This window comes from Phycodurus eques, chromosome 7, assembly GCF_024500275.1.
Source record: "Phycodurus eques isolate BA_2022a chromosome 7, UOR_Pequ_1.1, whole genome shotgun sequence".
NCBI classification, from domain to species: Eukaryota; Metazoa; Chordata; class Actinopteri; order Syngnathiformes; family Syngnathidae; genus Phycodurus; species Phycodurus eques.
The window spans coordinates 29,286,757-29,298,820 of record NC_084531.1 but is presented as its reverse complement, the minus strand read 5'-3'; the positions used below and the strand labels follow the sequence as shown (position 1 = coordinate 29,298,820).

Here is a 12,064-nt window from a genome sequence, read left to right as displayed (position 1 = left end):
TTTTTGCTCCAAACTGAGAATATTCTCCCATAAAGACACATTAAATTGATTACAAACAATAGGTACATAAAAAGAAAAAAAACCACCAGAGTGCCAGCTTGAATTGTTCTGATTAGAAGTGCTTTCACAATATAAGATTTCATATACATTCCAGTCGCTTTCCACACATTTCAATCTTTTTATAAGCTCCAGACTGAGAATAGTCTCCCACTTGCCTCGGCCGCCATCTTTGACCTCCTCACTTTGCACAGTGCATGTGGTGGTGGTGGTGGGGGGGGGGGGGGGGGGGGGGAAGCAAAAAATCCATATATACCCACCACTGCAGCGCCCCTCCTCGCTGAACTCCTTTTGTCTGCCACCTCCACCTCGTTCATCCTCCCCTTGCCAATTCGCTGGGCAATTAGTTTTTCTTCCTGATATTCCCTCATAAATGTGAAGTCTGGATTGCTTCCCGTTTGTTTGTATTGTGCGACGTAGCGGTTATCGTGTTGTTTGTCCCGCAGATCTTCCGCCGCCACCCATCCCCCCCCCGGCGGTGCTGAAGTCCCCCACGCATCCCTCCAAGGTGGGCCCGGAGGGCCGGGCGGTGGTCTCCCCCAAATCGGGAGAGGGTCGAGACAAGAGAGGGGCGGCGGGAGCGGGGGGCTACCGACCCAAAGAAGGCTCGGACCCCAGAACCGGCTCGTCGGAACGCAGGGAGGTCCAGGAGAGACAAAAAGCGCACGGGGGCAAAGGCGGCCACAGGGGGCGCCAACAAGCAGGTACCACACCAAATGGTTTTATCAGAGCCCCCTGGTGGTTTCGGAAACCAAACGTTTTAACCGTCATTTTAGCCCCTGGAAGTTTGAGACAATTCAGCCCCTGAAGTCAGTTTGAAATGTGGTCGTCGTGTCTATCGTGAGTAGACGGACGAAAAAAGTCATGCTTGAATGGACACGGGGAGTCTGCCATTTTGCTGAGCATTTTAGGGTCCTGTAGACTTTGCCCGATTGCAAACGACATGCATAGATAGATGATGCTAAGTTTTGAACAGTTTCAGTTTTTATCATGGGTTGCGGGCAGATCATGGTAGCAAATAATGATGACGAGCCATAAATCACAAAACTCCCAACACGAGGAATGATATTATTTTAAAAAATTCAGCCCCTGAAGCCAATTTCACTTAGCAAAATGAAATTTGGTAGTCGTGCCTATCATGAGTAGAACCAGAAAAAAGTCTCAAGAATCGATGCTTTGAAACGGCCATTTTAGGTGATGTTAAATGGTGAACAATTTCAATTTTTGGTTGACGACTCCCCATAAAACACAAAACTAATCAAATCAAATGAAGGATTTTTTTTTTTTTTGGAAAAGTCAGCCCTTACAGCCAATTTCCATCCATCCATTTTCTTTTACCGCTGCTCCTCACGCGGGTCGCGGGCGCGCTGGAGCCTATCAGAGCTATCTTCGGACGGGAGGCGGGGTTGACCCTGAACCGGTCGCCAGCCAATCGCAGGCCACATAGAAACAAACAAGGAGGCTTTACGCGACCAGGATTTTTGAGGCCGATCACCGAGTTTAAAGAAACGAAATGTTGTATTTTCATTCTTGGGTGTAGCCAGAAATCATCTGTGAAGCTCGGTGCGGGTTCGTCCAACGGTGAGCGTTTGTGTCCGACAGGTACAGAGGACATTCGGCCCTACAGCCGACCGCAGTTTCCGGTGGTCAACAGCCCGCGAGACCCGAGCTCCTCCAGCTCCGTGTCCTCCAGGGGCTCGGGGGGGCGGCGGAGAGGCGACGCCGTCTACAGGAACGCCGCCGACGTGAGCCTCGGCACCGTGGCGGCTTTCCAGACAGGAAATGAAGAACTTGAGGTACGAAATAATTGTACGAGCAACAAAAATGTGTGACGCTAACGTCATTGTCTTGCTCTTCTTGTCCAGATGGCGGAAAGCTGAAGAAGATGAAAAGGATGTTTTTTTTGTTTGTTTTGGGTTTTTTTTTTTTTGGGGGGGGGGGGAACCAAGCAACCTTGTTTTCTCTTCTAAATATCTCAGTATTTCACCGCCATGTCAGCTGCCGCCCATACCGTACGTCATTTCTTTACAATACATGCCGATGTCGTCTTTTTTTTTCCTTCTAATTTATCACAATTGGAGAGATAAGGAAATGGAAAAAAATGGTGTATTCCAGTGCACCGCTAGGGTATTTATGTTTAATTCCAATGCAATATGGAGTGAAGTCTTGGAAAAGAAAAAAAAGGCTCTCGAGCTACTTTTGGTTGAGTCGGCACAAAAGCGTTACTGTAAGATGCGAGCAGAGAGGGCTGGACTTTGTGTGTGTGTAAATATACGTACAATATGTCATACGTCGTCCCATTGTGGTACCTCAATTTGTATTCCCCGGTTTTGTTTTTGTTTGTTTGTTTGGGTTTTTTTAAAATGCCAATCTTAATTTTATTATGCCAGTAAATATAAATATTTGATCATTTCCCTCCAATTGTGTAAATTGCAATATTATTTAGCAACCTCAAGAGTGTGCCACTTTGGGATTTTTCTTTCTTTTTTTTTTTAATTGTTTTTTTTTTTTTTTTTTTCGTAATGCACTGTTATGTTTTGTGTCGTCGTCCATGTTTTTTGCTTTGGTTTTTGTTTTGTTTTACATTGGTTTTAAAAGCACAATCACTAAAACTTTATTTTAAACCATTTTATCTATTAACCTTTTTGTCTTACCGGCAGGAAAACACAGGTTAAGACAAAGGAGTCTAGTTAATCATGATAATGATGTTCATAAGTTTAGCTGTTTTTATTTTTTTGCGAATGCTCGTCTCTCAAGTGACGAGAAATTAAAAAAAATAAAAAAAAAAAGTACAGAAAAGGAAAGGAGAGTTCATGCGAATCACAGCTGCAATGTAAATATTTGTTTGGCATTGACCGTAATATCAGCGATTGCACACGAAACTGACGGGGGAAGAAAAAGAAAAAAGGCTTACGTTTGTCGACTAAATGCACTTAAAAGAATGTTTTGTCAAAAGAGTCACTTGGAGGCAAAAGGTGGGACGGGATCTGGAGAGGAAGAAGTTGCTTCGTTCGTCTTTTGAAAGGGAGCAAAGGGTGCTGTTGTTTATTCATAGGACATCTTCAAACATTTGTTTCGTAATGCAAAAAAAGACAAAAAAATAGAAAAGAAAAAAAAAAAAGAAAACAACTGCAAAAAAAATGGATGAATAATAAAAGACAAAATCAAACTAATGTGTGTGTGCTTATGTGTTTATCGCTGTTGGTTACAGTTTTGGATTTGTTTATTTTGCATGTCAGCGTAGCAGCACGCCGAAATAGAAAACAAACGGACAAAGAACAAGTTGACGCTGATATTAACGTGATGTCTTTGCTTCGACTCCATCTTGGAACGTGTACTTTAACTTGATTTAGATTTTTTGGGGTTCAAACGAAAGACTGCAATCTATTTATCAATATTTATAGTATATGTTGTATTTTTGGCTAATATTTTATATATATATATATATATATATATATATTTTTTTTTTTTTGTAATGTTTTGCCCAACATTTTAACGTTTATCTTTGCCATCTAATATATTTGTCCTCATTATTTAGCACACTTTTGAGTTTTTAGCTTTTCGCTCATATTTCTGTCTAGTATATTTGTTTCCTAATTTTTGTGTACTATTATTTTAAGAAGTTTCTTTTTATTTATTTATTTTTTGGGCCATTGTTTTTCATATTTTTGTCAATTTAAATATTTCAGTATTTTTTTCCTTAATCATACATGGTACTTTTTCATACTTTCATATTTTTTCCAAATATGTATTGCTTAATTTGTCATCTAATATTTTTCTATTTATTATTCCGCTCTCCTACTCGTTGTACTTTTTTTTAAGGCAATATTTTCCAAATGATTGCTTTGGCTTTCGCTAGCGTTTCGGTGTACCTAATGGCTTGACTTGTGGCACCGCCGTGAGCAAATCCCAGACGTACTTAACGCGATAATACGGGTAAGTGTGATCATTTTGCCAGCAATTTAAAAATGTCCAAGCGTTCCATCTGTAAATACAAACAAGACGGGAGTCTATCAGTTTTTCGCTGCGAGGGGTCCACGCCGTCTTTGTGACTGAGGCCCCTTGCGGCTGTTTGCGGTGCAGATTTATCACGGCGCCGCATACGCCGGCCTAATTTGCACTCCTACCCAGTTTTGACCCTTAATTGTGCTTCGTTCACACTTAATGTTGTGTTTGCGTGTCTCAATATGTCTGCCCGCTCTGACAGGCCCCGGTGATCGATTTGAACAAGGAGCTTTTAGTATGCACAAGCGGTACGACTCGATGTGGGTCAAACGCAGCCCTGATAGGAGAAAAGACATCGATAAATTGCATTTTAGCTCATAAAAATCCAGGGATGGAGCATAAAAGTCTATTTCTATATTTAATATCACAGCAGTATGTTGCAAGTGTTGCGACTGTGACTGAAGGTGAACCTCAGCCTTGGGTAACCATAGAAACAGCAGCAGCTTTAAATTCGAAGGCCCTGAGAACTAGTTGTACCTTTACCCAAACCCCACCACCGCTCCCAACATTTATTTGTAAATACTAATAAAAAACAAAAACAATTCTAAGCCTAAACATGACAAGCCGAGAAAGGAACCTTACTGTATTTGCGATGTTACAAGGTGACATAAGACCGGCTGACAAGTCAGACAAGAATCTCTTAAAATGTGAAGAAAATCGTAGCGAAAAAATGTAAACTTGGGAAACGCCTCATGCTTTAATGACGTCTCGATTTGCAATATTCAAACCGAGACGCTCTAAACAAGGTCACAGCCGGCGTGGAAACTGGTTTTCTTTGAGCGATTGTCTGGCGTCTGCTTCATTAACGTTCGAATGAAGCCAACATCTGCGTGTTGTCATCGTTAGGACGACACCGTCACACGTGCGTGTCAAGAATCTTTTTTTTTTTTTTTTTTTTTTTTTTTTTTTAATAAAGAGTCTCCAGAACTCATTAATTTCAGTCCAGAGGTGGGAACAAATTATAAGTGCAGTAGAGTGGATATAAAAAGTCCACACACCCCTGCTCAAATGCCAGATTTTTTACGGTATAAGAAAATGGGCCAAGAAAATTCATTTACAATTATTATTATTTTTTTAACCTGTACAACTTGATTTTGTTTTCTAAATCTTTTCAAGAGCGGAAGGAAAAATAAAGAATTGAAATGATGAGGTTGCAGTAGTGTACACACCCTCTTATAACGGGGATGTGGCTGTGTTCGGAATGACCCGATCACGTTCAAACTCGTTAAATGGCCGTCAGCGCACACGGGGCCCCTTTTAGAGGGTCTCTGATTAGCTCCCAAGTGAAGTTTAGATGTTCTAATAGGCTTTTGCTGACATTTTGGGATGCTTTCAAGCAGAAGCCTGAAGGAGGGAACTTTTCTTTCAAGGTATCTTGAAAATGCAGATTTTCAAATCGCCGAGTTGAGTCTAAAAGTCTGACTGGCGTCAAGTCATGGTAGAACATTTTTGGCTCTTCTCATGAAGGTCCTGCTGGTCCTGGTCCATTCCTGCCAAGCAGACGGAGGACGCCACTGATGCTAAGCCTGGACGAGATCTCCAGAAAAGAGCATCCAAGTGCGGCCCCTCTTCATACCACCGTCTGCTGGGCCAGACTTGCTCCTTATCTCCTTATGTTCCAAAATCTGCCTCAGAGTCTTTTTTTTGGGGGGGGGGGAGGGGGGCATCTCAGTGTTAGTGTTTCCTTGTAAATTCTGACATTCTCATTTATTGACAACTTGTTGTTTTAACAGTAGTATAACTTCATTTTCATGACTTTTTCAAAGTGGGGGTTCATTCCAGGGTTATCGTTCCAAATTAAGGTTTCATGCCAAGGATATCATTCCAAATTAAGGTTTCAAGCAAGCACTGTGGTTATTTTTTGAAATTAGGTGTTCAAGCTCGGGTTTCAAGACAGTTAAGAGTGTCGTCACATCGCCACACCGCCGAGGAGCGCTTCAAATTCTCAACATCTGCGGAGGAAGCGAGGATGAGACAAAAGAAACAAAGAAGGCCGCAAATCGAGAAACAAAGGGACGCAGTGGAAAGGGCGAGACATTCAAAAACAAAAACAATTGCATTCATCTCCTGACATTTCTATATTGTATTAACCTTTCTGCTACGATTGGCCCTGCTTATTAGTCTCCTTTTTGTTTTTGGAAGTAAAATAATAATCGATACAGACGTCCGTCGGCCAATCAGACGTGGTTCCTTTTATCTGCTCTGAGCAGCGAAAGGATGAAGACCTCGCTTGAGGTCGGGGAAGAGCTCGTGATGGTCAAACAAGCGACTGGAAAGAAGAAGAAAAAAAAAAAAGTTCATGTGATGATGTCAAATATTTAATTGTGACGAATACAATAAAACAATGAATTATTATTCGATATAAAATTTAAAATTTTACACAGAATGAAGAATATTTGTAAATTTCATACTGTAAAAATACTTCCTGCGTTTGTGTACTGTATTTAAAAAAAAAAACGGATTATATCATTCTAACTACAAATCTAACGGTGACTTTGAACTTTTACCCAGTATGGTATTGTTTTAAAATCTGTTCAAAAACCTCCCAAATCAAATTCTCGGTCTTCGTTAGCTGTTTGTGAAATTTTGTACTCCGACGCTACATTCCCTCGCATCCTGCGCATCTCCCGGGGGGCTAAGCCCCCCCCACCCCTAAACGATCAAGCGCTTGCCTATTGGACGCCATTCAAAATACAGTATGCAGGTGTCCCTAATCGAGTGTCCGTTGAGATGTTTTCTGTTGCAGCGGCACTAGTATGAGGTCCCAAGTTTTAATTACCTGTGCATAATTGGAATGATTCCCTATCATGATGTATATTGCAATCCATCTTTATAATTGCCATGCACTAAACCATCAGCCCCACCCCCCCCATCCCCGCCCAATTTGTTCCTCTCTAGATCGCTCGCAATTAAGCATCTTTAGAGAAGGAGGAAATTACCGCTTTTGTGGTCTCATTTTTCACGTGCATCAACAATTAATACATCACAACTGTGTGTGTGTGTGTGTGTGCACGACCGTGTATCTTATTATCATATTACACCTTCACTCATTAGCCTCTCGCTGTTACGAGAGGTCGTCTTTTGGGGAGGAACCAAGTAGGAACAATTTAGGACTGCTCTGCTCAAATTTGACACCTTTTGACATTTAACAGCAGTAAAAAGACCAAAAATGTCATTATTTTCACCCTCAAATTTACAATTGCATCCACCAAGAGTCCAAGTCTTGTATTTCTCTGGGACACTGGGGACGGTGTCAGCTCATTTCAAACGAGGGTTTAATCGGGGTTTCAAGTGAGGATTAGGGTTTTAAATTAGGAGTGGAACCCCAGATTATGGTGTCCTACAAGGGTCAAGGTTTTAAATTGTGGTACGGTTTCTCAAGTCAAGTCTCAAATTTCATGTCAGTGTTCGCGGTTCAAAGTAAGGCTTAGGTTTTTAAATTAGGGTTTCAAGACCGGGTTAGGGGAAACAAAAATGGGCTCAGTCTTTGCAGACACATACAGAAGATGGATATGGTTGAAAAATCCATTTCTTTCAGTACTCGTACATTACGTGGACTCATTAAACATTTGGGAAAATATTTTTCGGAGGGCAAATTCCTGCCTCATTTGGACATAACAAATCATTTCCTTTGTTTGTTGTTTGTGTGCGGCATCGTTTCTCCTGACACACTTTAGCGCCTCGTCTCATCTTCGTGCGGTTGGCGCGACGCGTGGTGACCACGTCGCGGGCTTTCTTTCATTTCCTCGTGTCGTCCATCACGCAGCATCGAAACCCTAATAATAACTTGAAACCCTACTCTTGACTTGATTCCGAACCCTAACGCTATCTTGACCCACCTTTGTTGGAAACCCAAACCATGACTTGAAACACTAATATGAAATCCTCAGTGTTGTTTGAAACCCTAACCCTGGCTTCATACCCTAAACCTGAATTTGAAACATACATTTTGAAAACCTAACCCTTGTATGAAATCCAAACTGTGGCAACTTGAAACCCTAACCCTGACGTAAAAAAAAAAAAAAAAAAATCTGATTTTAAAAACCAGAACTTTTTTTTTTTCCTTGATCGGAACGAACAAACTTTTAATGTGCTCTTTGTAATTGTTGATGTAACAGAGCTCTCATGGTAACGTAAGAGTGACGTAAGAGTTTGCAGGGTCTCATTTTCATCTCCCATTTCCGGCCCCTCAGCTCGGCTGAGCTCAGACGCGGCGGCCGCCGGATCACGCCGTGCCGATGTTGCGTCGGTTCCCCGTCAGCTGCGCCGGGACCCGACCTCCGTGTCCTTGCCTCTTCGTCTCGTGTTCGTTGGCGCGTGAGATGTGCGCTAGCGGCGTGAAACTCCTCGAGGAAGTCACCGGAAGCCGTGTCGACCCGCTCGGCCTCGACAGGAAGTGTTTGTGCTCTGACTCGAAATGCATTTTTTTTTTAAATCCGATCATCTCATATTCCTCCTCCTCATCATTTCTTGTCAATACGTTATTTAATGGCGCACACTTGTTACAAGTGTTTAGATTAATTATACATCGCCCAATTGCCTGCATGCTACATGTTGATCTGATTAAAAAAAAAAAACAACAGAGATGAAACATTTCTCATATTCGGCATAAGTGGGCCCTTCCTCATCTCCTTGACGACAGAGCACAACGAGTTTTGACAATATTGTCTTTTGAAGAGAACTATTCAAACAGATGCACCCAAGCAGTGGCGGTGCTAGACCGATTTTAGTGGGGTGGCCAGACTGGGGCCGAGGATTTTTTCCAGAGGGACCAGACAACAGTTATCCACACACACACACGCACACACAGTCCAGTCAAAAATCAACTTGGTTGGTACATGAAAATCCATAAATGGACAGGGGGGCAAGCACTACCCCCCTCCCCAGCCCCCCAGAACCACCGAGTACTACCCCCCTCCCCGGCCCCCAAGAACCACCACTGACTTAAAGGCCAGATGCACTAATACATTTGGAGTAAAACGGTCAACGGTTGAATTCCACTTGACGAATATAAGCGTGCTTGGCAGTGAATGAGTGAATCAGTAGCCCAATCTAGGAGCTTGCTTCATGCCAAGTTTAAAGCTCATATTGCCAGACAAGTTTTACTACTTGAATATTCAGGCAGAAATCACCAGCTGTACAGACGGCGCTTTTAACAGGCAAACAAAAAAGGGACATCTTTGCATCATTTCCTTGCGTCTCCTCGACATTCCTCCATCTCATCGTGTTAATTTGCTGCTTCAGTGACACACATCATTGAGGGGGGCTGGTTTTTAATCCCAGCCCCCCCCCCCCCCCCCCCAATCCCCCTCACCCGTCCCTCCTTGTACAAGTCGTGCGCCCACACGCCATTCAAATTATGAAGCATAATAGCGACAAAGATGCATTTCTAAAGGCTTGGCTTCCTGCCTGACTTGAATGCCGCCGCCGTGTTTACGCCTCCCACACGTGCCCCCCCACCTCTGCCTCGGCCACCCACCCTTTGCCGCCGCCCCTTCCATATCTCATCTTCAGGAGCGGAGTCACGTAGAGAGCTGCTGAGGTGAATCGTTTCATTTCCAGGAGAAATAGTGCCCGTGTCTTATCGTATGATTCATTCAGGGGTTGTGAAGGCCTTCAAGGGAAGAAGGTGAAAGGTTTCCTGACCCCTCCCCTCCGGTCAAAGCGGCGACGTTATTCATTCGCCTTCTGGGAGGAGGCACGCGCGACATTTTTTGCGTCTCTCGGATGCTTTTGTTGTCGTACATCCAAAGCATCGTAGCCACACCTCCTCTGGGAAATACGCTCAGACGAATCTCAAAAGAGCCGAAGTGGGATGTGGTTGTTGCCTGTGTGGACAAGATGATCAAAGGGCTTCGCAGGCCCACACGTGACAAAAATCTGTGACATCGTCTTATCTAAACTCCCCAACTGTGCCAGGAAAAACCTGAAACCCAATTTGAGGAAAAGAGAAGAAACCTGGAGAAGCCATTGCAGATGGAAGACCAGGCTGCAATCGATGTCGAGTAGGCAACATCTATCACATGATATGACGCTGTACAATGTCACTGAAAATAGCGCAAGAGCTCATTTAATGAGACGGGAAAAAGCTGTTCTTCGGCAGGACCTGACCCGGTCGGTTGAGGCAACGCCTCCGGGGAAGTGGTCTGCCTCAGATCTTGCCCCGGTCGGTCGGTCCAGAATCCATAAAATGACAGCCTCAGATTCCGTCATCCCCACCTAGCTCCTCTCCAAGCAGAGGTGGGGGGAGGAGAAAGGAAAAGTGGCAGTCAAACAGGCTCAAATCCCGATGTCATGGGGTAAGGCAACTTGCATACTACATGTGATTTAAATAACTGAAAGAATAGAAAAATAAGTCTGAAGTCGAGATTTAAACATTTCTAGTGAGCTAGCAGCTCTCATTTCCGCGTTCCAGAGTAGCTCACGGAGTCACCAAAAGGTGTGTCGTGAGCGAACTAAGTCCGCAAGATAGGGAGGTGTCCTATTTCACGTGTAAGTGAGAAAACCTTCAAATCGCATCTCAGTTGGAACGGGAGCCAATGCAAGTTGGCCAGCATCGGCGTAACATGATCGAACGTCCTCGTCGAAAGTTTTGTTCTTACCTTACCTAACAGAAAAAAATTCTGAAATTTTGTAAAATCGTGTTTCTCAATCCATTTGGCAAATATGTAAGAATGAAATATTTTAGAAACGATCAGTGACTTTAATTGTCAGACGTTCATATCGCATTTTGCCAACTGAGGCCTCTCTTTGTTTTTTTTTGTTTTGTTTTCTGCAATAAATGTACAACCCCGATTCCAATGAAGTTGGGACGTTGTGTTAAACATAAATAAAAACAGAATACAATGATTTGCAAATCATGTTCGACCTATATTTGATTGAATACACGGGATAGGCTCCAGTACGCCTGCGACCCGAGTGAGGAGAAGCGGCTGGATGGATGGACACTACAAAGACATGATATTTAATGTTCAACCTGATAAACTTGATTGTTTTTAGCAAATAACCATTAACTTGGAATTGTATGGCTGCAACACGTTCCATGTTTACCACTGTGTTACATCACCTTTTCTTTGAACAACATTCAATAAACGTTTGGGAACTAAGAACACTAATTGTTGAAGCTTCGGAGGTGGAATTCTTTCCCGTTCTTGCTCGATGTACAGCTTCAGTTGTTCAACAGTCCGGGGTCTCCGTTGTCAGTCTTTTACGCTTCATAATGCGCCACACATTTTCAATGGGAGACAGGTCTGGACTGCATGCAGGCCAGTCTAGTACCCGCACTCTTTTACTACAAAGCCACGCTGATGTAACACGTGCAGAATGTGGTTTGGCATTGTCTTGCTGTAATAAGCAGGGGCGTCCGTGAAAAAGACGTTGCTTGGATCAGAATCAGAATCAGAATCATCTTTATTTGCCAAGTATGTCCAAAACACACAAGGAATTTGTCTCCGGTAGTTGGAGCCGCTCTAGTACAACAGACAGTCAATTTACAGAACACTTTGGGGACATAAAGACATTGACAAAAAACAATTGTGCAAAAAGATGCAGAGTCCTCTAGCACTTAGAGCAGTTCGAACGACTAATATTGCAATAGTCCGGTGCAATGACCATTGTGCAAAGGGCGCTGAGACTTCAAGGAGTGGATGCGGTTTAAAGTGACGAGTAGTCCGATCATCTGGGACAATGTCGGTTGTGCAAATGTTACAGATACTCCTCAATCGGTGGGCAAATGGAGCAGATGCTACTCTGGCACGAGTGGCCGGTATATGCAAATAGTGCAGCATGGCGAGACAACTACAGTGAGTGCACGAGTAATACATAATTGGCCCCACAGAAATGTGACAACGAACTCAAGTCAAAAAATTGCCAGCTTATTGTAACGGAATTATAGGTTAGGTGTTTAAGAAGTTGATCGCAAGAGGGAAGAAGCTGCTGGAATGTCTACTAGTTCTAGTTTGCATTGATCGGTAGCGCTTACCTGAGGGAAGGAGCCGGAAGA

The 12,064-nt window shown here is 43.2% G+C and overlaps 1 protein-coding gene across 2 annotated transcripts in view; it reads left to right on the top strand.

The window, feature by feature from the left end:
- The window catches only part of robo1 (roundabout, axon guidance receptor, homolog 1 (Drosophila)), a 156,899-nt gene extending 154,925 nt beyond the window's left edge, over positions 1-1,974 (top strand). For both annotated transcript variants that reach the window (XM_061681304.1, XM_061681303.1), the window contains exons 27-29: positions 504-761; positions 1,660-1,853; positions 1,923-1,974. In XM_061681304.1, the coding sequence (XP_061537288.1) occupies positions 504-761; positions 1,660-1,853; positions 1,923-1,937 (467 nt within the window). In that variant the 3' untranslated portion in view covers positions 1,938-1,974. The remainder of the gene's footprint in view (positions 1-503; positions 762-1,659; positions 1,854-1,922) is intronic.
- Positions 1,975-12,064: the final 10,090 nt, after the last annotated feature.